The 26,058-nt window shown below is 38.3% G+C and overlaps 1 protein-coding gene across 2 annotated transcripts in view; it reads left to right on the top strand.

Annotated features, from left to right (window-relative positions):
• Positions 1–25,845, top strand: part of WDR70 (WD repeat domain 70) — a 138,867-nt gene extending 113,022 nt beyond the window's left edge. Inside the window, exons 14-18 of one of the 2 annotated variants that reach the window (XM_088152978.1) lie at positions 10,086–10,186; positions 16,127–16,206; positions 17,646–17,762; positions 18,816–18,978; positions 24,021–25,845. In XM_088152978.1, coding sequence (XP_088009104.1) covers positions 10,086–10,186; positions 16,127–16,206; positions 17,646–17,762; positions 18,816–18,978; positions 24,021–24,108 — 549 coding nt within the window. In that variant the 3' untranslated portion in view covers positions 24,109–25,845. Of the gene's footprint in view, positions 1–10,085; positions 10,187–16,126; positions 16,207–16,434; positions 16,589–17,645; positions 17,763–18,815; positions 18,979–24,020 lie in introns of those variants that run through there. The other variant, XM_088152977.1, reaches the window with a different exon arrangement.
• Positions 25,846–26,058: the final 213 nt, after the last annotated feature.

Genomic DNA, 26,058 nt, shown 5'->3' with positions numbered 1-26,058 from the left:
TAGCTCATACTTCAAAAAAAGTTTTCTTTTGCAAATCAGGGTTGACATCAGACTTTCTCAGACATCAAAGCCTCAGCACGATTCAGGCTCTACTGATGCTCCTCATGCAGGGAACATCAGCTTGTGAAAGCTGACAGCTTATGAGCTGACAAAGTATGAGACAGAGATAAAGGGAGAAGCTGAAAAAAGATTATAGTACAGAAATATCCTTCCTCATTCCAGCCAGTGGGAGACATTGGGAGAAAACTGAGTTTTACATTGGGTAACTGTGGGTTAAATCAGAAATTGCCTTATTGTAGGTGACACCAATGTTGCATACCCATTGTCTGCTACTTCAAGAACCTTTCACTTGCTAGAACAGAGTTGGACAACTTGTGCTTGAGGGTCTCATAAGACACCAGACCGCGTACATGTAGCATATGACTATGCTACTGAATTTCAGTCATGTAGTTTGCCACCAAACATAGGTGATGTGGTTTTCTGTCACTGGTCGCACATCATTCTAGGGTAAAAAGTGTCCAGTTAGCTTGTGGCCCAGGAGTAATGTAGTAAGCTATGGTTTATTTACCATGGATTACTGTGTTGCATGAACACAGCCAATGCAATTATTATATAATCCAGGGAGGGAGGGAGGGCCCTAAAATAATTCCCAAGTTATCCTGCTCACCCCAGCCCCCCTATAATTAAATATAGTTATCAACAATCAAAACATTATCCATTTTCATCCTACAGGATCCTTTAGAATTGGAAATACTAGATGTTTTCACAGGAAAGTTGTCAGAAAGGCTGGCAGCGCATCTCACTCGGCTGCTGGTATTAATGTAAAACATCTGGACCCATTTTATGAGTAGCTCAGACACACCATGGTCACATAGCACGTACCATATCAGCTAATGTGGAACATGGTCAAAAGTTTTTTCTAGGTCGAGGAAAGCCAGGTATAATGACTTCTTTTCTCTATGCTGCTCCACGAGCCTGCAAGCTGCAAAAATGGCATCAGTGGTACTCACACTGGTTGATACTAATTTCAATGATGTCACGAAGGCGCTGGTTGAGGATCCACTCAAAAATTTTCATTGTATGCTACAGGAGGCAGATTGGTCAGTAGTTGGAGCAGTCTGCCAGGTCGCCTCTGTTCTTGAAGTGGGGAACTGTGATACTCATGGCCCATTCAGCAGGCATGTGGTGAGAGTCCACAATGGCATTGAAGAAGTTTATCAGCCAGTTAGCTGCTGTGCTGCAAAGTTCTTTTAGCTTCCAGATGTCTGCTGGTAGATTGTCCGGGCCAGGTGCTTTCAAATTCTTCATGCTGCTGATAGCTTTGGTAACCTCTTTAGGTGTAATACGCAGGATTGGGTCAGCATTAGCCAAGCCATCAGGAATTGGCGGGTGTGGGAATTTAGCATTAGAGATTTCATCAAAGTGCTGCTGCCAGCATTTCAGGATTTTGAGCTTATCCTGCAGTTGCCATCCATTTTTATCCTTAACACATATGTAGTGTTCAGTGTCTTTTGCCATCTTGGCGCACATTTTTGCTAGTCAATAGATATTTTTCTCGCCTTCCTTTGTGTTCAGTTGTTCATATAAGTCATATAAGTGACTGGCTTTGGCCTCTGCAATAGCATTTTTTGCCGTTCTTCTTGCAGTGACATACTTTTGCCAGTTTTTGTTGGTCTTCTGCACGTATCAGTTCTTGTAAGCCACCTTCTTTTCCTGTACTTTCTGCTGCACTTGCTCCATCCAGAGCCATACCTGCTTGTCGATTTGATGACAACCTGATCTCATAGTGCCTAGGGTAATTTTCATGGCAGTGGTAATGGACTCACGGAGAGAGTCCATGTGGGGTCAGTTGGGCCTGTGGTGATTGAAGGAAACGTGATGTGGTTAATGATGGCCACCTTGTGGTCTCATAGCTTCCACCACTTGATTTTCTCTGGACCCGTTGTGCTGCTACCACTCTTTGCATGCTGCTCATCTTCATATCGGCAGCAAGCATCTTGGAATGCAGGGCAAGGCAATCAGTTGGAATGACCTTTACATCCATAATAGTGGGGAAGTCACGTCACTGCATGAAGACAAAATCAGTCTGGCTGTTACGGTCGCCATTGGCATAGACAACCAAGTGGCTGACTTACTTTTTTGAAAAATGTATTGGTGATGACAAAGTCATTTGCCTTGGAAAAGTCCAGGACTCGCTGCTGTCCATTATCATTTTGTATACCATATCCATTGCCGCTGTGACAATTGTTAGCCTTCCTGCGCATGTCCGATATGTCACCACAAAGAAGCAGCAAGACTTCTTGCAGTCATGTAGATACACAATCTTGTAGTTCCATCCAAAACTGTTCTTTCTCTTCTTCATCACATCCAGTTTGTGGGGCGTAGGCCAAGAAAACTTGTAATCGATGGGCAGCAGCGTTGATGAGCTGACATGAGAGTTTATAAATCAAAAGTACATGCCAGTTCACTTTCTAATGTGGAACTAAAATCAGAAGTGGAAGCCAGTAGATGTGAAAAAGAAAGTAAATGTTCTTGCTCTTAGGCTTGTGCAAACATTTAGGACTAAATTTAGACCAACCTTTCTCGGAATGATGCTTTTTGAATGTGTGTGATTATCTCCAATGACAATTTTTTTCCCAAGTAAAAAGTAGTCTATGTGCTGGTGCAGTTTCATTGTGTTACAGGGAGTAAAGCTAATTCCTTTTTTCTACATTTTGCAGTGTTGATTCTGCTGTTTTCCTCATAGCTTCCTACAGCTTTTAAAAGTAAAATAACACAATTTCAGAAGGAAATATCCATTTAACGTGTCATCTTGGTTTGATCCTTAATAAGATATTTTCTGGTTGGGGACAGTATAGTTTTCTGTTGCAAGCAGACTTGCAAATCAAACTCCAATCAGTTCCCTCAGCTGATCTGCTTTTACCAAGCAACTGGTAATACTCATGCACAAGCCTACCCTGGGATGATAAGAATGGTGAAGCATCCTACATCAGGCTTATTGTATCCACAGATTCCCACCTGGCATCTCTGCCCAGGATTAGAGAAAAATGAGTAGAATAAATCACTTGCAAATACACCAGATGAGTTTGCAAGTTTCTTTACAGATAAAGTTGTTCTTACCTGCTTAAAGTTTAGGCACCTCTTGGACACTGTGGTATATGAGGTGATGTCCTGTGTGATAATCTGGGATTCTGTTTTGCTAGTGGAGCCTGAGGAAGTGGAAAGCTCTGTGGCTTTACCTCTGCCACCAGCGGACTTGAAATATGCCCATCCCACCTCCTTCAAGTGGCCAGATGAGCAGTTGGTTCTGGGAGATAAAATGCTCCATTGAGGGAAGATGTTAAGTTACCTGACCTGAAAGTTTTCATCCAGTCTCCAAATTTCCTTCTTGGGAAAGGTTGTTGAGAAAATAATGGAGAGCCACCTACAGAGAGTACAGAGGGTTCTAGAATATCTGGATCCTTTTCAGTCAGATTCAGGCTTGGCCATGGAACAGAGACAGCACTGGCCATCCTGGTGGGTGACCATCAGGACCTAGATGGGTTGAGTGTGGCTCTTTTGGATTTATTAGATTTCTTGGTAGCATTCAGTACCATTGACCATGGTATCCTTCCAGCTTACCTACAAAGGCTGCGTGGTCAGGGGCTTCATTTTATAGTGGTTCTCCTCCTACCTGAGTGGATGATTCAGATGGTGGTGCTTAGAGAGAAGCACTTGAGCCCTTGCTTCAGTGGGGGTTTCCTCAAGACTCAGTGCTCTCCCCTAGGCTTTTTACTTCTGGGGGAGTTAATTATCAGTTTAGGTTGAGGTGTTATCAATATATTAATGATACTCAGCTTTATATCACAACTTCAGGCCATACCAGAGATGCCATGGAAGTTCTGAATTGGTGCTTGGAGGCTATGGGGCAAAACAAGTTTAAATTCTTGTCAAGGCAGGGCTGCTGTTCATCAACAGATAGCATGACACTGAACACCAATCCTAGTAGTTACTTTGGGCAGGGCCATTCACCCCCAAAAGGCATTGGCTGTTGGCTCATGCTTGAGGATTTTCCTGGACTCATAGCTTCTGCAAGTGGAGTTAAGAAATACCCTGACGACTAGCACTTCTTAGTCTTATATCTTAGTATTAGTCTTCTTAGTTAATGAAAGTCTTGGAAAATATATTCAGATGATGTGACCTGTCTGTACCTACAAACATCAGAATTGTGCAAACAATTCCCTGTGACACTGTATAAACTTTGAAGAAGCAAGACAGATGGAGTATTTATGCTTTTGAACTTTGCTTTTGAACTAGGAAAGATTCTTGAGAGATTAGCCAAGAAAACAAAAGAATGGATTATGGAACAAATCAATCCAGAGTTCTCACTTGAGGCACAAGTGACCAGGCTTAGATTATAAAATTTTGGACATATTATGTAAAGACCAAGCTCCCTTGAGAAGTCCACAGTGCTGGCAAAGGTGGAAGGAGAGATAAGAAGAGGACAGCTAGAAGTAAGATGAATGGATCTAATTACAGTGGTGATGAGTGGTGTTGGGAGACCTGAAAGACTAATTTGAGGATAGTTCATCCTGGGGAAGGTCTATGTGGTTGCTAACAGTTGCCACCAAGTTGATGGCACATAATCAATTATCTTATGTTGCAAATATATTCTGAAATATAAGAATCACCTTTTATGTTCTCTAAAATATGATGGTAAAAGGCTTTTTAAGCTCTTATAAACTTTTTTACATGAAATCTACATGTTTAAAGTTACCAAATTTTACTTTTTACCTTCAAATATCAAGAATGCTGTTTACAAGCCATTTTTTCAAAGATGAGAATTCTCAAGTTCACAAACTGAGAAGCAGGGGCAAGGGTTAACTCAATATTTTGTGCTGATTTGTGAAAAATGCAGCATGTGTAATTGTCTCTGTGTATTGACTTTGTGCAAGAAGCAAAATCTGATTGAAGATCTGTTTCAAATCCTATAACTTTTAATTACAGCACTTACAACAACTCTGACTCAATTCATTGTCTCTTGGGTGCAGTTGAAATGTAAGCAACAGCTGTCTTGTTTGGACCTTTGTTGTAAAATATAAAAGTGAAAGAAGCAAAACATTTAACTCATCTAACAAAAAGGCATTAATGAGGCCAAATTCAAGGAAGAGTATGACAATTTGGAATTTTTACCTCAAAAGATAAGTTGTTGTTGTTGTTGTTTAGTCGTTAAGTCGTGTCCGACTCTTCGTGACCCCATGAACCATATTGCGCCAGGCCTTCCTGTCCTTCACTGCCTCCTTGAGTTTGCTCAGTTTCATGCTCATTGCTTCAGTGATGCTATCTAACCATCTCATCCTCTGCCGTCCTCTTCTCCTTTTGCCTTCAATCTTTCCCAGCATCAGGGTCTTCTCCAAAGAGATCTCTCTTCGCATTAGGTGACCAAAGTATCTGAGCTTGAGCTTCATTATCGATCCTTCCAATGAGCAATCAGGGTTGATTTCCTTTAAGATTGACTGGTTTGACCTCCTAGCAGTCCAGGGGACTCTCAAGAGTCTTCTCCAGCACCACAGTTCAAAGGCATCCATTCTTCGGCGCTCAGCCTTTTTTATGGTCCAGCTCTCACAGCCATACATTACTACTGGAAAAACCATAGCTTTGACTATGCGGATCTTTGTCGGCAAGGTGACGTCTCTGCTTTTTAATATGCTATCTAGGCTTGCCATAGCTTTCCTCCCAAGGAGCAAGCGTCTTTTAATTTCATGGCTGCAGTCTCCATCTGCGGTGATCTTGGAGCCCAAATAAATGAAGTCTGTTACTGCTTCCATTTCTACCCCTTCTATTTGCCAGGAATTGATGGGTCCAGATGCCATGATCTTAGTTTTTTTAATGTTGAGTTTCAAGCCAGCTTTTGCACTCTCCTCTTTCACCCTCATCAAGAGGCTCTTTAGTTCTTCTTCACTTTCTGCCATTAGGGTGGTATCGTCCGCATATCTGAGGTTATTGATGATTCTCCCTGCAATCTTAATTCCGGCTTGTGATTCTTCCAGCCTGGCATTTCTCATGATGTACTCTGCATATAGGTTAAATAAGCAGGGTGACAGTATACAGCCTTGTCGTACACCTTTCCCTATTTTGAACCAATTGGTTGTTCCATGACCGGTTCTAACTGTTGCTTCTTGGCCCGCATACAGATTTCTCAGGAGACAGGTAAGGTGGTCTGGTATTCCCATCTCTTTAAGAATTTGCCACAGTTTGTTGTGATCCACACAATCAAAGGCTTTTGCATAGTCAATGAAGCAGAAGTAGATATTTTTCTGGAACTCTCATGCTTTCTCCATGATCCAGCGAATGTTGGCGATTTGATCTCTAGTTCCTCTGCTTCTTCGAAACCCAGCTTGTACATCCGGTAGTTCTCGGTTCATGTATTGCTGAAGCCTAGCTTGTAGGATTTTGAGCATAACCTTGCTAGCATGTGAAATGAGTGCAATTGTGCGATAGTTTGAGCATTCTTTGGCGTTGCCCTTCTTTGGAATTGGAACGTAAACTGACCTTTTCCAATCCCGTGGCCACTGTTGCGTTTTCCAAACTTGCTGGCATATTGAGTGCAGCACTTTAACACCATCGTCTTTTAGTATTTTAAATAACTCAGCTGGAATACTGTCATCTCCACTAGCTTTGTTGTTAGCAATGCTTCCTAAGGCCCACTTGACTTCACTCTCTAGGATGTCTGGCTCAAGGTCAGTGATCACACCAGCGTGGACATCAGGGACATTAAGATCTTTCTTGTATAGTTCTTCTGTGTATTCTTGCCACCTCTTCTTAATCTCTTCTGCTTCTGTTAGGTCCCTGCCTTTTTTGTCCTTTATCATGCCCATCTTTGCACTAAACGTTCCTTTCATATCTCCAATTTTCTTGTAGAGATCTCTAGTCTTCCCCATTCTATTGTTTTCCTCAATTTCTTTGCATTGTTCATTTAAGAAGGCCTTCTTATCTCTCCTGGCTATTCTCTGGAAATCTGCATTCAGTTGCTTATATCTTTCCCTTTCACCCTTGCTTTTCGCATTCCTTCTTTCCACAGCTATTTGTAAAGCCTCATCAGACAGCCATTTTGCTTTCTTGCATTTCTTTTTCTTTGGGATGGTTTTAGTTGCTGCCTCCTGTACAATGTTACGGACCTCCATCCATAGTTCTTCAGGCACTCTGTCTACCAAATCTAATCCTCTAAATCTATTCATCACCTTCACTGTGTACTCACAAGGAATATGATCTAAGTCATACCTGAGTGGTCTAGTGGTTTTCCCTACATTCTTCAATTTAAGCCTAAATTTTGCAGTAAGAAGCTCATGATCTGAGCCACAGTCAGCTCCTGGTCTTGTTTTTGCTGTCTGTATAGAGCTTCTCCATCTTTGGCTACAAAGTATATAATCAATCTGGTTTCGGTATTGACCATCTGGTGATGTCCATGTGTAGAGTCGTCTCTTGTGTTGTTGGAAAAGAGTGTTTGCTATGACTAGCTTGTTCTCTTGACAGAACTCTATTAGCCTTTGCCCTGCTTCATTTTGTACTCCAAGGCCAAATTTGCCTGTTATTCCGATTACTCCTTGACTTCCTACTTTAGCATTCCAATCCCCTGTGATGAAAAGGACATCTTTTTTTGGTGCCAGTTCTAGAAGGTGTTGTAGGTCTTCATAGAAGTGGTCAACTTCAGCTTCTTCAGCATCAGTGGTTGGGGCATAGACTTGGATGACTGTGATATTGAATGGTTTGCCTTGGATACGCACTGAGATCATTCTGTCGTTTTTGAGGTTGTACCCCATTACTGCCTTTCCCACTCTCTTATTCACTATGAGTGCAACTCCATTTCTTCTAAGGGTTTCTTGCCCACAGTAGTAGATATAATGGTCACCCGAATTAAATTCACCCATTCCCGTCCATTTCAGTTCGCTGATTCCCAAGATGTCGATGTTCAGTCTTGTCATCTCATGTTTGACCACATCCAGCTTGCCTTGGTTCATAGATCTTACATTCCAGGTACCTATACAATATTGTTCTTTACAGCATCGGACCTTCTTTTCGCTTCCAGATACATCCACAGCTGAACGTCCTTTCGGCTTTGGCCCAGCCGCTTCACTCTTTCTGGAGCTACTTGGAAATGCCCTCCGCTCTTCCCTAGTAGCATATTGGACACCTTCCGACCTGAGGAGCTCATCTTCCGGCATCATATCTTTTAGCCTTTTAACATTGTCCATGGGGTTTTCTTGGCAAGGATACTGGAGTGGGTTGCCATTTCCTTCTCCAGTGGACCACATTTTGTCAGAACTCTCTGTCATGACCTGTCCGTCTTGGGTGGCCCTGCACGGTATAGCTCATGGCTTCACTGAGTTACGCAAGCCCCTTCGCCACGACAAGGCAGTGATCCATGAAGGGGCAAAAGATAAGTAGCTTTGCTATTAGCCTCTGTTGATGTCTTTTATCAGGAGAATTTAATCAGGAATGCTCAATTAAGCAGCACAGCTTACTCTATATTTTTTTTTCATTTTTATAAGCAATAGAAGCACTAGTCTTATACCTATTTATAAGACTTGTGTTGAAGTTTTGGGGTTTTTTTTGTTTTTTGTTTTTTGTTTTTTTTGTTTGTCTGTTTTTTGGTGCCTTTGAGTCAGTGTTTGACTCCTGGTGACTGCTTGGACAAGTCCCTGCAGTTTTCTTGGCAAGGTTTTTCAAAAGTGGTTTGCCATTGCCTCCTTCCTAGGGCTGAGAGAGAGGAAGTGGCCCAAGGTCACCCATCTGGCTTTGTGCCTAAGGCAGGACTAGAACTCACAGTCTCCTGCTTTCTAGCTTGGTACCTTAACTGCTTACATCAAAGTGGAACTAGATGAATATTAACAATGGCTTAAAACAGAAGTAGAAGAAGTTGACAGCTTTTCAGGATGAGACAAATTGCAAGAGTGCAATAAATACATATTTTTAAAAAGATACAGTACATTTAGCTTTTTTATTGTTTTATTCATGCTTATTGTACTGTTTGTTTGTGAAAGCATTTGTGTTGTGCACAGCCAGGAAATGTGGCAAATTTAAAATCTAAATGCACATATATAAACAAAATAAACAGCAAATCAGAAGCAGTCATTTTAGATGTAAGAGTCTACCTTTTATCTCCTCAAGCTTGCTTTGATAAATGTTCTGCCAACTTTTGGCAAAAGGCTTATTCTAAATTTACTAACACAAGGTAGCAAAAAATAAATAAAATATAGCATAATGAAGAAAAGGAACACAAATACATTCATACTTAGGGGCATACATGCAACATGCAATCAAGCAAAAGACAACATTTTAAACATCTATATTCAATACTTCTACAATTGTTCTTAGTATCTCTTATCTCCTAGCAAACTGACCAATTCTGTCTTCACTGTTAAGAGGGAATGCTGCACTATTAAGAGCCCAGACACAAATGAAGCTGATAACTAAATCTATACTTTCTCTATCTTCCTAAAAAATGCTATAGGACTCATGCTCTATAGGTGGCTTTGTTGAGGACACAGAATGAAGAGAGCAGAATGCAGGGTGAAGTTAGTATGGATCACTATGTTCAGATCACTATAGTCACAAAGTCCGTATAACTAGATTTTGCCAGCCATTTGCTGAAGGCTCTGCAATGACATCCATTTTCAGGTTGTTGCTATTGGGTTGTTAAGGCCCTAAATTACTCTGGCCTAGGTTATCTGAGGAACTACCCTACTTTTACAGGCTAGTCCTCATTCCATTCTGGCAAGGATATCTAGTTGTATGTATCACAGCCTTTTGATATTCATTAGTGTGGTTTGGAGGTCAGAATTCTTTGTTGTAGTCATCCCCTCATGGAAATAATTCTCACTGGAGATTAAAAGACTTCAACTGTGACATGCTTTCATTGGAAGTTGAAAACCCGTTTGTCCAGATCTTCTCTTCATTTCCATTGTCATCTCGCCAGCATCCTAATAAACGCTTATTAAATATTTTTATCTTTTTCAGGTCTTACCTGTTATATCATTATTGTTTAAAATTAGTAACCCTGGTTTCAAAGCTAAACATGACCACCAAAATCTAATGTTACTTTTCAGAGCGTTGTTCGGTGTCTTTGGCATCCTAAACTGAACCAAATCATGGTTGGAACAGGAAATGGATTAGCAAAAGTATACTATGATCCCTTCAAAAGTCAAAGGTACTAAATTTATTTTTCTCATTTATACATCACCAAAATTTTATGAATCATGATGGTTAACAGTCATAAAATCATAGTAAAAGTTTAAAAGCCACAATAAAAATTCAGCATAAAAATTAAAATGTTACAGTAGGATGGCACTAATCCACCTTGCATGATGCCATCCCTCAGAGCCCTGAGGTCCTGTCCCCGCAGCTTTTAGAAAAGCCACAGGAATTAATTATATTGTGATCTGATTTCATGGGTGGATATTGTAAAATCCCTTTGAAATCTGTTTGCTTTTTTTTTAAAAAAAGGTTAACAATTTGTGTTTCAAAAATACATTGGAACTTAACATTATCTGTATGAACATTTCTGGAATGCTGCATCTAAAAATTCAGAAGTGTCACTAAGGTTCCACCAGTGTAATGAACCAAAATCAACAGCTGGGTGATTTATTAAGCTGGGAATGAGTATCCTGCCCAGGCCCAGCATTCTTGCCCCCAGCTGACTTTGGTGCTTGTGAGCCTGATAACTTTAAACGAGAGTTTCCCATTATGTCTAAAATAGAAGATTGCATTTTAATCTTGGTTTTTGAGATTAAATCACGTATAGTTTGTAGCCCAGAATAAAACCACTACGTTTAATTTCAGCAGTAATGGGAATTTTTTTATACAAGGAGCAAAGCTAACACACAAGAGATTGTCTCTGAATTGGTGAAGTCCTGATTCCCAGGTAGTTTTTTTCAACATGCATTTGTGTAATGTATTTATGCAGCTGGGTTCTGCGCTCATGTTCAAGAAGGCAGTTAAGAAATAGAAGCAGATTTCTGGTCCGTCCCACTGTTTTTGCAGCCCCTTCTCATTAATGTTACAACAAAAAGCAAATGTGAAAATGAAAAATGTCAAATAGATGGTTTTTCCCCACTCTCATCTTTTTTTCATGTAAAATTTATGTATCATCACTGAATTTGGACTGAGCATCTTGCTGACATTTTGTAATATTCTAACAACTACAGAAATATTTTGTAGTACTTTCATTTCCCCAGGGGTAGAAAAGTGCTTTTTACAGGATAGTATGTAATTTTCCATCTCAAAACAAAAAAACTGCTTTTGGGGCAACCAGTCTCATAATTGTGGGAACAAATATAAAGCAATTTCCCACATATGTGATTCTGTAAGTGAAAGGGTGAGATATTTTAAGAAAACTTTGATGGTTTTGTATATGTTTTAAAATACTTCATTTCAAAATTGAAAACATTGAAAATCTTTGTTGCTGAGAGTCTACCATTTTTCAACATTTTCCCATTTTCTGCAGGGGGGAAGTGGTCAAGAAAGTCAACATGGCTGCTGTAACAGCCTGATTGAAGCCCCAACTTCTTTACATGCCTCACATGTAAAAAGGGGCAAGTTTTTAATGACACAATCATTGTAACTTTTTTGACCCCACTCCCCCATGGATATCTGTTTCTCTGTCTGTGGTACAAAATAGGAAATATAAATAATAGGCATTGTTGATGGTTGCCTGATTTTCTCCAGGCATTTTCAGTATGGTGCTACCAACCCTTGCATAGGCAGGGAGGAGATCAGATTAGGAAAGGTTGTTCTGACAATCTAGACCTTCACAGATAGTCCTTCATTCAAAGCTCTGTAACTCAGGAAGCTGTGTGGTCAGCAAACCCAGCACTATCTCCCAGGTATTTGCAACGTCGGGGGTTCTTAGAATTGGGGTGGGATCTTGGGAAAGAGAAAAGAAAGTATCTGATTATATTGTGATCCAAACATCCCCTAGACCAGTGTTTCTCAACTCAACAACTTTAAGATGTGTGGAATTCAACTCCCAGAATACACTAATTGGTTCCTGAAATTGTTAGGCAAATTCTGTGTCAGAAAAAGGCCACATTAGTAGCTGACTTATTCCAGCTACTCTTGGTAGAACATTTTTACTTAAATCATTAGGATCACAGATTTTTGGTTTTGTTCCTCCTACCACATAGCTAAGAGGAAGAACTTCAGAGGTATTCATTTCTGCTTTTGAGAAACTACAAATTGCTGTAAGACCTAAAATTATGATTAATCTAAACAAGCCAGCTTCACTAATTACAGATGGAAGTCGACTTTCTTTGAAACTAGCTGTGGTAATTCTTACCACTGTTCATTGGTCCAGATAACCTAACCAACCACACCCAAACAAAAGCAGGTGTAAATTTCCAAACTTCTCTTTTTTTGGACATACAACCGGAAAAAGTGTATTAATCCTAATTCTCATTGTGTATACTTTGTAAATTACCCAAATTTTCAGTTGAAATTGGCATAGCCTATAAATCTGTTAAATAAGGAAATAAACTGACTTGGGGGAGGGGTCCCTTCAAGTCAGTATTGACTCCTGGCAACTGCCTGGACAAGCCCCTGCAGTTTTCTTGGCAAGATTTCAGAGGTGGTTTGCCATTGCCTCCTTCCTAGGGCTGAGAGTGGCCCAAGGTCACCCAGCTGGTTTGTGTGTAAAGTGGGACTAGAATCCACAGTCTCCCAGTTTCTAGCCTGATGCCTTAACCACTACACCAAACTGGCTCTTACTCTCCCAATTATGGTATTTACATAAGTAGCCTGGATATGCTAAAGAAATATTAAACTATATATTGGGGGGAGGGGGAAAAATCTATAGATTTATTTAAATATCTGACTTTTAATTGCATTGTTAAATGTACCTTTTTAAAAAAAATATAAAGTTGCAGTCTTAGAAGTGTTTTGGTCAAATACCCAGCAGACTTTATTTAACTGTTGCCAATCTAGTCTGACAATGGATGCAAACCAGTCTTTCACGTATATCTCCACTATTGTTCCTCATCAACAAAAACCTTACCATTCAATCACAGTGGATTTTGTTACACTTATTTATTGGGTGTAAGCCCCATTGAACATAGCAGGGACTTGTTTCCAAGTGAATATGCCTCAATTGTACAGTAAAACTGCTTTTGAACTTTGCCCAGAATCTTTTTTTTTAGTTACTTTTATTATTAAATTAATGAAATGCAAAGAAAAAAAAAGGTCTGCATTGAATAGTAACAGATAAAACACAAAAAAGAAACAATTAGAAAGCATAAATAAAAATATAAACAAAAATTATGGGAAAGTTTTCTTTTTTTATATAGATATAGATATATAAAAGATTTTTAATCTTAATCTTTTATTCATCAATTCTGTTTGACGATCTTCTATTTTCATATTTTTTGTTAGCATCTTTGTCTTCTGTTAATCTTGAAACTTGATAATGCACCAAATTCTTTTAATTTGCCTGTTATTGTTTCAATTCCCTTTAAAGGATCTTCCAGAACCAACACCAAGTCATCTGCAAAAGCCCTTAACTTATAAGTTTCTTTTTTAATCTTTACTCCCACAATCCTCTCATCTTGTTTTATATCTCTATTCATTATTTCAAGAACCAAAATAAACAAGAGAGGAGACAGTGGACATCCCTGTCTTGTTCCTTTTTGTATCTTACAGTGTTTTGTTAATCTCCATTAACAATTATTTATGCTTTCTGTAAATCGATCTTACCTACTTTATATAAAGTTCTCTCCAAAATTCATATCTTCCAAAACCTTAAACAAGAAAGCCCAGTTCAAATTGTCAGAGGCCTTCTCTGCATCAGCGTGGCTTGTTTTTCATTAATTGTTCCAAATATTCCAAAACGTCCAACACATTTCTAACATTGTCCTTTAACTGTCTTTTAGGTAAAATCCCACATGGATCCTCATGAATAAATTCTTGCAAAATTATTTTCAGTCTATCAGCTAGAATTGTTGTGAACAACTTGTAGTCATTATTCAATAATGATATCGGCCTATAGTTTCTTGTTAAAGTCAGATCTTGTCCCTCTTCAGGTATTGGTGCTATATTGGCCTCTTTCCAGCTCTCTGGCATCTTTCCTCCCTGTAAGGTAGAGTTCGTTGTGTTTTGTAAAGGTTGAGAAAGTCCATCCTCAAAACAGTTATAATAAGAACCTGGCAATCCATCTGGTCCAGGCACCTTTCCTGGTTTAATCTTCTTTATAGCTTCAGAAACGTCCCTTATTGTATATAGGTCTGTTCCTCTGTAATCCTTGGTAAACTTTGTTTCTTTAGCTATTCATCTATTTTCTCCAGAGAGATGTCACTTCCTGTATACAAGTTCAAATAATATTGATGAAATGCTTTTTGTATGGTTGCATTATCCATTAATATAGTATCTCCCACTTGTAATTTCAGTATCATTTTCTTTTCTTTTTCTTTTCCTAATTTATATGCTAGCCGCTTCCCTTGTTTATTTGCAAACTCAATTTTTTTTGCTTTCCATAATTCATTTTTATTTCCTTATTGTTAACATAGATAATTGCCATTGTAAAAGCTTAATTTGTTAAGAAATACTTATCTTCTCTGGAAATATCTGTAATTCTTCTTCTTTTCTCTTTATCTCATCCAAATAGCTCGTGATTTCTTTTGACTGTTCTTTCTGAGTTCACTTTATGTTGTATAAAATAATCTCTAATAAAAACTTTACTTGCATCCCAAGCCATTCTTAAATCAGTGCCTTTACCTAAATTATTTTTTAAAAAATCTTTTAATTTCTTTTTACATTCCTCCACTATTACTACTTTCTGTAGCAACATTTCTTTTAATCTCCATCTAAAAGAACTAGATTTTCTTTTATAAACCAAACTCACAGGTTATGATCTGAAAAAGTCTCTGGTAATATTTCTACTTTAGAAACCTTAGTAGCCAAGTTCTTTGAAATACAAATCATGTCTATTCTTGAGAAGGATCTGTGTCTTTCAGAAAAGTAGGTGTACTCTCTTGAATTGCCATTTTTCTGTCTCCATATATCAACCAGACCTAAATTGTCCATCAAATCAAAGAAAACTTTTGGTAATTTGCCTTGAGTGATTTTAATATTTTTCTCAGAAGTTCTGTCCGGTTGTGGAGAAGTCACTTCATTCCAATCCCCCACCAAACACCAATTTTCATAAAAGAAACCTATTAGTCTCTACATAAGTCCTTTATAGAACAGTACTTTATCCTCATTTGAGGCATAAATCCCCGGTGTCAAAGTCTTAATCCCATGCAAATTAACTTCCACCCCAACAAATCTACCAGTGCTCATCAGTCAGTACAAGTTCTGGTTTTAATTGAGAATTTATGTACAAAACAACTCCATTACTTTTTTCTTTTCTCTTTTCTTTTCTTTTCTTTTTTTTGTTCCTGCTGAAATACATTCTTCACCCACATTTTTATAAATTAAATATTTTATATCCTTTTTTCTAATATGTGTCCCTTGAAGGCAAATTGTATCTTGTTTCAATTTTTTTTTCAAATAATGACTTTTTTTTCTCTTTTAAGGGTATTTGCTCTATTTATATTCCATTTATATTAAGCATTGGTAATCCATTAATCAAGCCAAAAATTTTAAAAAATCAATACCTGTAGTGCCTAGTTCAGTAGCATGGGCGGCATATAAATTTGATTAATAACATAAATAAATAAAAAGATAAATAAATATTCTAATTTTTAAATTTGCCCTGCTGTGTAATGTGTAGCATATATGGGTGCCATTCTTTCTTACATTTGGTTGAACTTCTATTATGGATATATACTATCAATTTTGCCATTGCTGCATATCCTCCAATTTTGGTCTCCCAATCTGTAAAGTTCCTCTTTCCCAATGTTGTGCCAAATTTGTTCTTACAGCTGTCAGCATAGATCTTAGTAAATTGTGACGTTTTTCATTTATGTTTTCTGGAATGATACCTAGTCTGACTATTTGTGGTTTCAGTTCAAATTTTATTTTTAGGACTTTTCTAAATATTTGGATGTATTTCTTTCCAATACTTTTAAGTTTTTTTTAAACAACTACCATGTATGATAAAACGTTCCTTCTTTGCTATGGTATTTATAATAATCTTTTTTTAATTTTTTATCATCCCTAGGGGAGCAAAGCTGTGTGTTGTGAAGACCAAAAGAAAAGAGAGACAAGCAGAGACTCTCACACAAGACTATATTATAACACGTAGGTTCCTTTTGAATGTTTAATAAGTGTAGAATGTTTCGTGTCAATGTATAAAGACCCTAATCCAAAGGGGCATGAAATACTTTTTTAAAAGAACTAAAGTCTTGCTTATCAGCTGTTTGGCTGAGGAGAGGGGAGTGGGCAGCTTTCTTCAGCCCCATGTACCACTCCTTGGAAGGTAGTTACTGTGTGCTAAGCTTTTAAAAGGGACTTTGCTCTTTTAAACAGAAAAGTCATCCCAAACAGAAGACCAGAGAATGGAATCTTCTGCAGAACCTTTAGCCCCATCCTTAGGGCCGGCTGCCAAATCTTGCTGGAACACTTTACTACACCAAACAAAGGAGACCATACATGGGATCCTGGTTTTGCAGATCCTTTAAAGGTGCAGTGTTTTCCCTGCTGGGTATTGCCTTAAATATGAGACATAGTACGTAAATTGATTTTTTTCTCAAAAAAGGCTGGCTCAAAGAAGGGATTCCTCTCCTCCCTCCACTTCTGGGGGCTTGCTCGCAGCAGTAGCTAATCGCTTTAGCATGTTGTTGTGCTTGTACCCCCGAACTCTGATAGGTATCCTTCCCTTGTTTTTTGTCTTTTGATCTTCAGAATTAAAGCAGAATCACAATAATCTAGGAAGATCTTTAAGGGATTTATTGGTTTCACTGCCATCACCAAATCTTTTCCTAACTTGAACATTCTTTTGTTTTTCTCTTCTATTTGTGTGTCTGTGGGGGGTGTATACACACAAATGTGAGCAATAATAGGACTTGGAATACGTGTGAAGTACAGAACAAAATTCCTCTTTTTTTTAACATATGAAGGGGTGGGGTGTTTTTTGTTTGTTTTTTTCTGTTTTGTTGGTGCTCAAGTCAGTTTGACTCTTGGCAGCTACCTGTAGAAGACCCTGCAGTTTTCTTGGCAATGTTTTCAGAAATGGTTTTTGCTGTTGCCTTCTTCCTAGAGCTGAGAGAAAGTGACTGGCCCAAAGTCCTCAGCTGACTTTGCAGCTAAGGCAGGACCAGAACTCATGGTCTCCCAGTTTCTAGTTTGGTGTCCTTAATGACTATGCCAAACTGGTTTTTCTGACTTTTACTAATATAAAGGTTGTGAAGAGGTTCCCTTAAAATTACAATTTAGGTTAGCTTCTTGAGGATATTTTCCTTACTCTCACAGCAAGGAATTACCCTTAGTAATTTCTATTGTACAAAGTAACTCCCTCAAAGTTGGAGGCATTCTATACTAGTCCCATGCCTAGGCATTATGCCTGGTTTAATCCTGGCTAGTTAACTGAATATTCTACATCTAGAAAACTCTGAGATTACTGACCAGTCCAGAATGTCCCTTCACAATCTCTGTGTGGTTGGCAAAACAAAATGATGGACATGATAACATTTAAAGCTCTCTGCTTTTAAATATGATTTTTTCTTTTTATGCACTTGAAGCTCATGCACTTCCAATGTTCCGTGAACCACGTCAGCGAAGTACAAGAAAGCAGTTGGAAAAGGATAGAATGGATCCTGTGAAATCTCACAAACCAGAACCTCCAGTAGCAGGACCAGGTAACCAGATTTTTTTAATCTGCTGTCAGCAAAACACTGCAAAAGCCATTAGATCAGTGTTTCTCAACCTTGGCAATTTGGCTGAGGAACTCTAGGAGTTGAAGTCCACACATCTTCAAGTTGCCAAGGTTGAGAAACATTGCATTAGATGCTTATTTCATAAAATCATAGCATGCAAGGGTTGGAAAGGACCTTGGAGATTACCTAATCCAGCTCTCTGCCCAGTATAAAACTCTGCTACTGTAGCACCCCGGACAGATGGCCATCCAACTTTTATTCCAACGACTACTGCAAAAGAGTCCACTATCTTCCTTCTGGAGGGCAGCCTGCTCTGCTGTGGCATAGTTGTTAATGTTATAAACATTTTCCTGATGCTCATCTGTTCTAATTTATGTTCCAGTTTAATCCCATTGTTTCTAGTCTTGTCTTCTGGAACAACTCTGAACAATCCTGCCCCGTCTAGTTTACTTACTTACTTATTTATTTAATTGGTGTATATGCCACTTCATTTCCAAAGACTTGGAGCAGCTTACAGGTAGCATCACAAACATAAAATATACTTTATTTCTATAGTAAATAATATTCTCATTATAGTTATAAACTTGAAATCTTCTACATGACAGCCTTTCAAATTCTTGAATGCAGCTATCATGTGTCCCTTAAAATTACAATTTCTCTTCTCCACACTAAACTTACCCAGTTCCTCCACTCATTCCTTATACATTTTTCCTTCCATGCTCCTTATCATCTTGGTTGCTGTCCTCTGACCATGCTCTAGTTTATCCATGTCCTTCCTAAAATGGGATGCCCAGAAATGAACAGAATATCCTAGGTGCAATCTAACCAAGACAGGTTGAGAGGGATGATGACTTTGACTATGGAAGATCAAGTCAGCTTTATAAAAGCAAGCATAAACTACAGGTTAAAAGTTTGAAGATGCTGATGTACCAGAATAGCCCCTTTTTATTTTTATGTATATGTATCTCCTTGCTCAATGTCTGTCCTGTTTGCTCTTACCATTTTACACAGCTGTTTATTTCTTCTTCTTCTTAGGCCGTGGTGGTCGAGTTGGGACTCATGGCGGTACTCTGTCTTCATACATCGTGAAGAATATTGCATTGGACAAAACCGATGACAGCAATCCTCGAGAGGCGATTTTGCGGCATGCAAAGGAAGCAGAGGAAAGTCCCTACTGGGTGGCTCCAGCATATTCTAAGTAAACAAACTTTTGAAAGCGGGGATTGGGGGCAACTCATAGATAATATGCCTTAAAACTCTGGTGAACCTGAATATAAGCAAAAGACCTATTTAAAAACACCATTCTCAGACTTTTTTCAGATTGTGGTAACTTATGCAAAAAATTGTAAAGGTATCAGTAGGTTGTACTATAAAATGTTTTTATATATTTTAGTTAATTTCTCCATGAGCACACATTTGTTTTTGCAAAGGTGGGAATGTTACACATGTCATAACCATTTTTTCCTGTAGAAGTTTTAGGGTAATACGTTGATCTGTTGTTGATTGTCCTGCCCTGAAGCCCACTTGTTCATCATCTAAGACATGCTCTTGTTCTACTAATCAGTGAGTTTCTCACACAGATGTTTAGGTACAGTTTATTAATAACTCTTAAAAGACTAGTTGGATGGAAAGTACTAGGATCAGATCTATCCCCTTTCTTAAAGATCGGGACTATGATAGAACAGCCCCAATCTTTGGCCATCTAGATAGAGGGATCGGTATGTGAGAAGAGACAGGTCAACCCAGGAGTCCACTGTTCTACATTAGCTTTTATTAGCTATGCAGGAACCAGATCTCCATCCGCTGCCTTCCAGTTTCTGAAGTTGAAATTGGAAGGCAATTAGAAAGAGAGTTTACAGTTAATTTCTGGAGGTAAAACTCATTTAATGCAGCAATAAAAAGGCTACTAAAATATTCAACTCATTTAGCAGGAGGAATTATGCAGCTCATTCTAGCTTCAGTTTGTAATTATATTTCACTGATTATTAGATTTCATTCCTAACACATGGAATATAATCAGCAGGAGAACTTAAAAACATAGTCATAATTCAGAAGGGTCATTGTTTCAAGAGGGCAGTTCACATTACAGTTTCTTGTTAACAACGTAGCTGGGTGAGAATTAGGCAGGAGGCAAGTCTAATGTGCTCATGTACATATCAAATGACAATGTTTGGATCAGAAAAGTTAGAGCAATAACTAGTATTGTACTTCACACTGACCTGCAATGCGATGGCAAAGAAGCTATTATAATTGTAGCACTGTATAACAGGCTTGGATACTAAAGTCGTATAAACTACACACAAGAAAAGCATAGGCAAGTTGTTGTGAGCATATTTCAAATCCTACCAATCAAAAGCAGAGCTTTAGCTACACCAGTGACTGTTCTGAGTTAATCCCTATTAGAAGAGAAGAATGGGAAGGTAGGGGTTGGTGAGGATGGAAAAGAAGTTAGAAACAAGGGGAAAGCACAAGATGGAATTAGGGAAGAACAAGTTAGGATCAGAGCCATCTAATAGTAAAAGTAGTGGTCATCTGAATGCTAAAAATTGGATTAAGCACATTATAAGGCCATTCCTGTTATGAATTATTTTCCCCTTTAGCTAAATACATAAATGCATACATTAAAAATAAGTAAATATAGACAAATTAAAATTCATAAGGAATTTTCAGCCTTCCTTTTCTCCAGGCTTGTAAAATGTAAAGGTAAAGAGCAGGAAAGTTGCATTTACCTTTGCATATTAATTTATAAATAATCAAAGACACTTTCCTTTGCATGGGCATGCTTACTGTCCTGGAGCAAGTTTTTACTTTTGTAAAAGAATCCTATCAAGTGAGCTTTAATAATTAATGAGAAATTAGCCTGCAAAGTTAATTATAAGGCCCTTGAACTGATAAGCTCCTCTGAAATAAGTCAGGAATGAGAATAAGATCTCTTGCTCAAATCTTACATGTACAGGTGGAGCAGTACTTGTGTTTCCTTTAAAGGATAGTCATGCCAGCCACCCAGGAACAGACAACTGGATTTAGTCATAGGCCACTCCGCAACCTAGTGAGTCCCAAAATTTAGCAACGTGCACAAACACACACGTACAGCTTGACACGGCCACTTTGACACCTTGTCCCAGTCTTCTGAGCGAGGATGTTCTTTGTTTAGTGGCAAGCTTCAGGCATAGTAAAGTGTCTTCTATGCATGGAGCAAGATTGCAGTATTGTTGCATATTGTCTGTCTGTCTGTCTGTCTGTCTGTCTGTCTGTCTGTCTGTCTGTCTCCTCTATCTATCTATCTATCTATCTATCTATCTATCTATCTATCTATCTATCTATCTATCTATCAATCTCCCCTAAAGGCTCTTTGGAGAATGGGTGGTAATAGATGCAGCTATTATTTGGTTCTTCAGCATGACCAATCTCTGTAAAAAATTAAAAGAAAGAAAAGATGTTAGCACCACTACCTGGTACTAGAATAAAGTGTTGGGGAAACAGGCAGAGCACAGGAATGGGATCTGGGTAGGAAATGAAAATGGGGGATAGAACACTCAAAAATACTACAAGGCTCCCTCAATCCTGGCACCATCCCTCAAGCTACCCATGTGCCTGTACAAAGGTGGAAGAGGTTTTATGATGAATCCATCCGTTCACCCTGAGAACTATGTCTATACCAAGTTGCTATAAAGAGAGAAACTAGAATTAATACAGTAGGGATTATATGCTTCTTTGCTCTGGATGGGATTTTTTTTTAATTGTATACTGGAGAACCTGCACATAGAAAGTTGTTTCCATGTCTTGATTATCTTTTTGTTGGATCTGGTAGTGTATAAACATGGTACAGGATGTTTAACTGAAAACTAGTAGCAGTTGAATAGCAATGTCAGGATGTGGTCCTTACTGGCTTCTGGGTGAGGTTCCATGGTGAACTAAACATCCCTGAAGGAGCACGGATGGCATTGTGGCCAAGATTGGCAGCCAGCTGGCGAATTCTGGCCAGTGAAGTCTCTCCAGATAAAGAGAGATTGTGAGATCACCCACCTGCATTCTGGACAGCTGCTCCTCATGAGGAGACCACAGGAACTGAGGTTTTTGTGGTCGACTTGTGAGTTGAGCAGCTGGGTGTTGAGGGGTTTCAGTCAGGCTCACAACCACAATGCAGCCTGTAATGCAGGGTTCCTCAACCTTGGCAACTTTAAGACGGGTGGACTTCAACTCCCAGAATTCCCCAGCCAGCAAGGGGAATCTCAATTCAAGATCTCTGAATACCGCGTAAGAAAAAAGAGTACTTCTTTCTGATTGATCGACTTAAACAGAAAAAGGATTGGATGAACTGGAAGGAGTGATTTTTTACTTTCAAACAGCAGAGGTTTCAACTGAATTCTGTGCAGAAAGCAAGAAAATTTCTAGAAATATTCAAAGAAGAATTGGAGATAATACAAATGGAAGTGACAGATCAGACCACACAGAAGCCTCCACAGGTGCAACAAGAAGATGATAGGAATGAAACTGAATTACTGGTATTGACTTTTCTAAATTTTTGGCCTGATTATGGATTACAAATGTTTAACATGGAATATAAATGAAGCCAAAGCTCCTCAAAAGAGAAAAAAAATATTTCATTATTTGAACAAATTAAAACAAGATTTAATTTGCTTACAGGAAACATATATTCAAAAAAAAGGATATAAAATATTTGACTGGGTCAAAAATTTGGGTGAAGAATTTATCTCAGCAGGAAAAAAAAAAAAAAAAGAAATGGAGTTTTTTGTATGTAAACCCCCAACTACAACCAGAACTTATATTGACTGATAAGTATGGTCGATATGTTAGGGTGGAAGTTAATTTGCATGGTGTTAAGACTCTGATATTGGGAATGTGTGCCCCAAATGAAGATAAAGCAATGTTGTATAAAGGACTAATGGACAGATTATTGGGCTTTTCTTATGAAAATTGGTGTTTAATGGGAGATTGGAATGGAGGGATACCCCACAAGTAGACAGAGCTTCTGAGAAAAATATTAAAATTACACGAAGTAAACTACCAAACTTTTTTAATCTGATGGACATTTTAGAACTTGTTGATGCGTGGAGGCATAAAAGTGGCAATTCAAGAGAGTATACTTATTTTTATGAAAGACGTAGATCTTTTTCGAGAATAGACATGATTTGGATTTCGAAGAATTTGACTACTAAGGTTCATAAAGTAGAGATATTACCAAAGACTTTTTCAGGCCATAATCCAGTGAGTTTGGTTTTTAAATGGAAACCCAGTTCTTTTAGGTGGAGGTTAAATGATTTTTTTTTTCCTAGCGTTTTCCTGCAGGCGCAGGGTCTGGTTTTTTCGGAACAGCCACTTTAGTTTGTATTAATTTTATTCTTGTATTTAAAATGCTCTCTGTGTGTGTCTGTGTGTCTGTGTGTGTGTAAAGGATGTGGTCCTTATCAAATTTGCTTAATGAAAGCAATTAGCTCAGGATAAGAGCAGAATCTTCTGTTTAATGAATATGGCAGATTGTGCTAAAAGAACTGTAATCCTATTTAGTACTTGTTGTCCTTTAGATGTTGTAAAAACATTGCTAATCCTAAGCCAAAAGTATGCTGCTTTTCCTGTGTAACTTCCATGCTGATTGTTCAACAGTAATGATTTAGTTTTTTGTAATGAACTTTTTATGGTTGAGTACTAATTTCTAAGCTATAGTTGAAGTGTTGAGTAAAATGGAAAATGTCTCTGGAATAAAAAACAGATGTAGTTTGCTATGTGTTCTTTTCTTTTTCATTTTTTAAATGTCTAGTATGATGTAAACTTTGTATTATATGCAATGACATCTTCATCGGGCTTTAAGTGTCTTGAGCTTTTCAGTTGGATTCAGTTTATGTTCACATGAAAATAGATATTAGGGTAGTGTGCAAATGTTCATCTAAAGGAGATTTTCTACTTGCATAAGCGTAATGATAAGATGTATTTTCTTTCTTACTATTTTCTGTCAGTTGCCAAAATACAAGATCCTAGAAATATGTTAATAAATGTTGTGAGATATGTACTTGTCTTTAACGTATGTTTTCATCTGTCGCCTTAATTATATTCCGTGTAAAATGCAGTGCTCAGCAGATGAGGGTAGAAATTTCTTACTCTGTCAGCTGTGGAATGATGGGATATTTATTTGGGATGAGGGTTTTTTTTCATTTTAAGGGCAAACATGAACACTTCTGCAGAGCTCCTGTTTAATCTTTTTTTTTTTTAATGCTTTTTTAGAACCCAGCCAAAAACAGTTTTTGCAGAAGTAGAATCGGATGAAGATGAAACAGATGACAAGCCAGAGTGGAAAAAACGTAAAATTTGAAGAATTTCAATTGGAGGAGCTTCACAAGGGATTTGGGACAAAAATGAATTCTTTTTCCTTATGCAAAAGAAGTCAAATTACTGCAAGCTTTTATGCACAGGAATGTTTCACCCCTTTGAAAGACTTTAATTGCCATAAAGTGAAATAGAATTGTTTAGCATAAAGTCTGTATTTTATTAAATAACTAAAGTCTTAAATAAAAAATAAACATTGATTTCTTCAGAACCCTCTGTTTAAGTGTATGTATTTAGAAGAGTAGATTGTACTTAACTTTAAAAAAGCTCAATCCTCTTTTTCCCCTTAAATTATCTTTTAATGTGTTGATATATCACCTAAAAATTTTAAGGAAGTAGGCTACTATATGTTCGTGAATAATTTCTGCTCCATATTTGGATTTCATCATTTTTATGTTCCGTTATGAAAGCCGCAATATATGTTTATAATGTGAATTGTAAATGGTGTACAGAATCTTGTAGGGAGGGGCAGGCAAAACATTTCTAACTGGAAACAATATTAATTTTAAAACCAGTCATTGTTTCACAGAAAAATAAATTAGAAGAGGCTGGTGAAGAACAGAGGGAAGAGAAAAAAACCTGGTCCTTAGAGTCTGTCTTATCTCTTCCTTCTGAAAGTACATGTTTCTTCTTTGCTCTGGCTTCTAAATCAAAAATTCTACCCCATACTGGGGTTTCCTCACTATAGCCAAAGGATTCTGTGTACCCCTTAAATATCATCCTGCGCAGGTCCTCCTTCCCAGCCATCAAGGTACATAACTCTATGGAGCTGCAATCTCAGGACTGGAACCCGATTCTATTACCTTTGCTAGCCAGCATCAATCCCTCCTTTGATTCCTAGCTTGCCCCCAGGTGTTTATTGCCCTGTATTTAATGTAGCCTCCTTCAGAATTGCTGGAGTGGCTTCATTATCTTCTGCAGGACAGTGGTCACAACTGAGAGAACATCTGCACTGAGCATCTCTATTCTTAAAGTATAAAGGGTAGTAAATATTGCCAAAATGCAGGTTTAATGTTTTATAAAGTATGTGAGTCCTTTCTATGACACTGCATTTAACCCTGCTTTTATCTAAAAATCACTTGTAGTTTTTTTATATTTTATATTTTACTCTTGAATATATTTTATATTTTACTCTTGAATATACTATACTGTATATTGAATATACTGTAAAATATAAATCTTGATATTTTGCAATATACATTTTGAAGAACATACATGGTAGAAGATAGGAAGGATAATAGTGTCAGGTTCAGCCTGCACCGCACGCCTAGGAACTTGCCCAGTCGCGCTTTAGTCAATTTCACCGCTCGAGCGCCAGCGCAGAAAGAGGAAATGCGAAACCGCAAGCTAATGAATGGGCCCCCTGGCGCCACTTCACTAATCTGGCGCGGATGTCAAGCCAGAGGGCCGCGGGCGCTATAGACAAAGGAGAGAGCCGCGGAATTGAGGAAGAGATCAGCGCGCGAGGGGGAGCTTCCGACCCAACGAAGGCAACGACCACACCACGGGCAACAACAATCAAAGAAACAAGAGAACTGGGCTGAACCTGCCATTCCAGTAGAAGGGGGGGATTACAGGGGGCAATCTGCAATCTAATTTGTAATATGTAACCTAGCAACGGGGCCCGCGGGGGGATTGAGACAACTATAAAGGAGTAATGTAAATGTACCAAGCCAGTCCTGGCTTTGCTTGTGACTGCTACGTTACGCATGAGTAAACCTCTTTTGTGAACCACACTGTCATGGGAGTTTCTCTGTCGAACGGGGCAAACCTTACAAATAGTAGCATTGCCTATTCCAAAGGGTTAACATTTTATTTAAGTGGTTGCCTTGTTATGTCTGTCACAACTGATATTTTAAAAGAAATTACTGATGTTAGAAGTCATTTGTTTAGAGCAAGTTGTATTTCCTTTTTTAAATAGTTCCAACCCATCAAA

The sequence above is a fragment of the Python bivittatus genome, unplaced genomic scaffold (assembly GCF_059951505.1).
Source record: "Python bivittatus isolate LINGU-HERP-01145 unplaced genomic scaffold, Pbiv_v1 ctg000570_np1212, whole genome shotgun sequence".
Taxonomy (NCBI): Eukaryota; Metazoa; Chordata; class Lepidosauria; order Squamata; family Pythonidae; genus Python; species Python bivittatus.
Note: the sequence above shows the minus strand (reverse complement) of the source record. Positions and strands in the feature narration are given on the sequence as shown.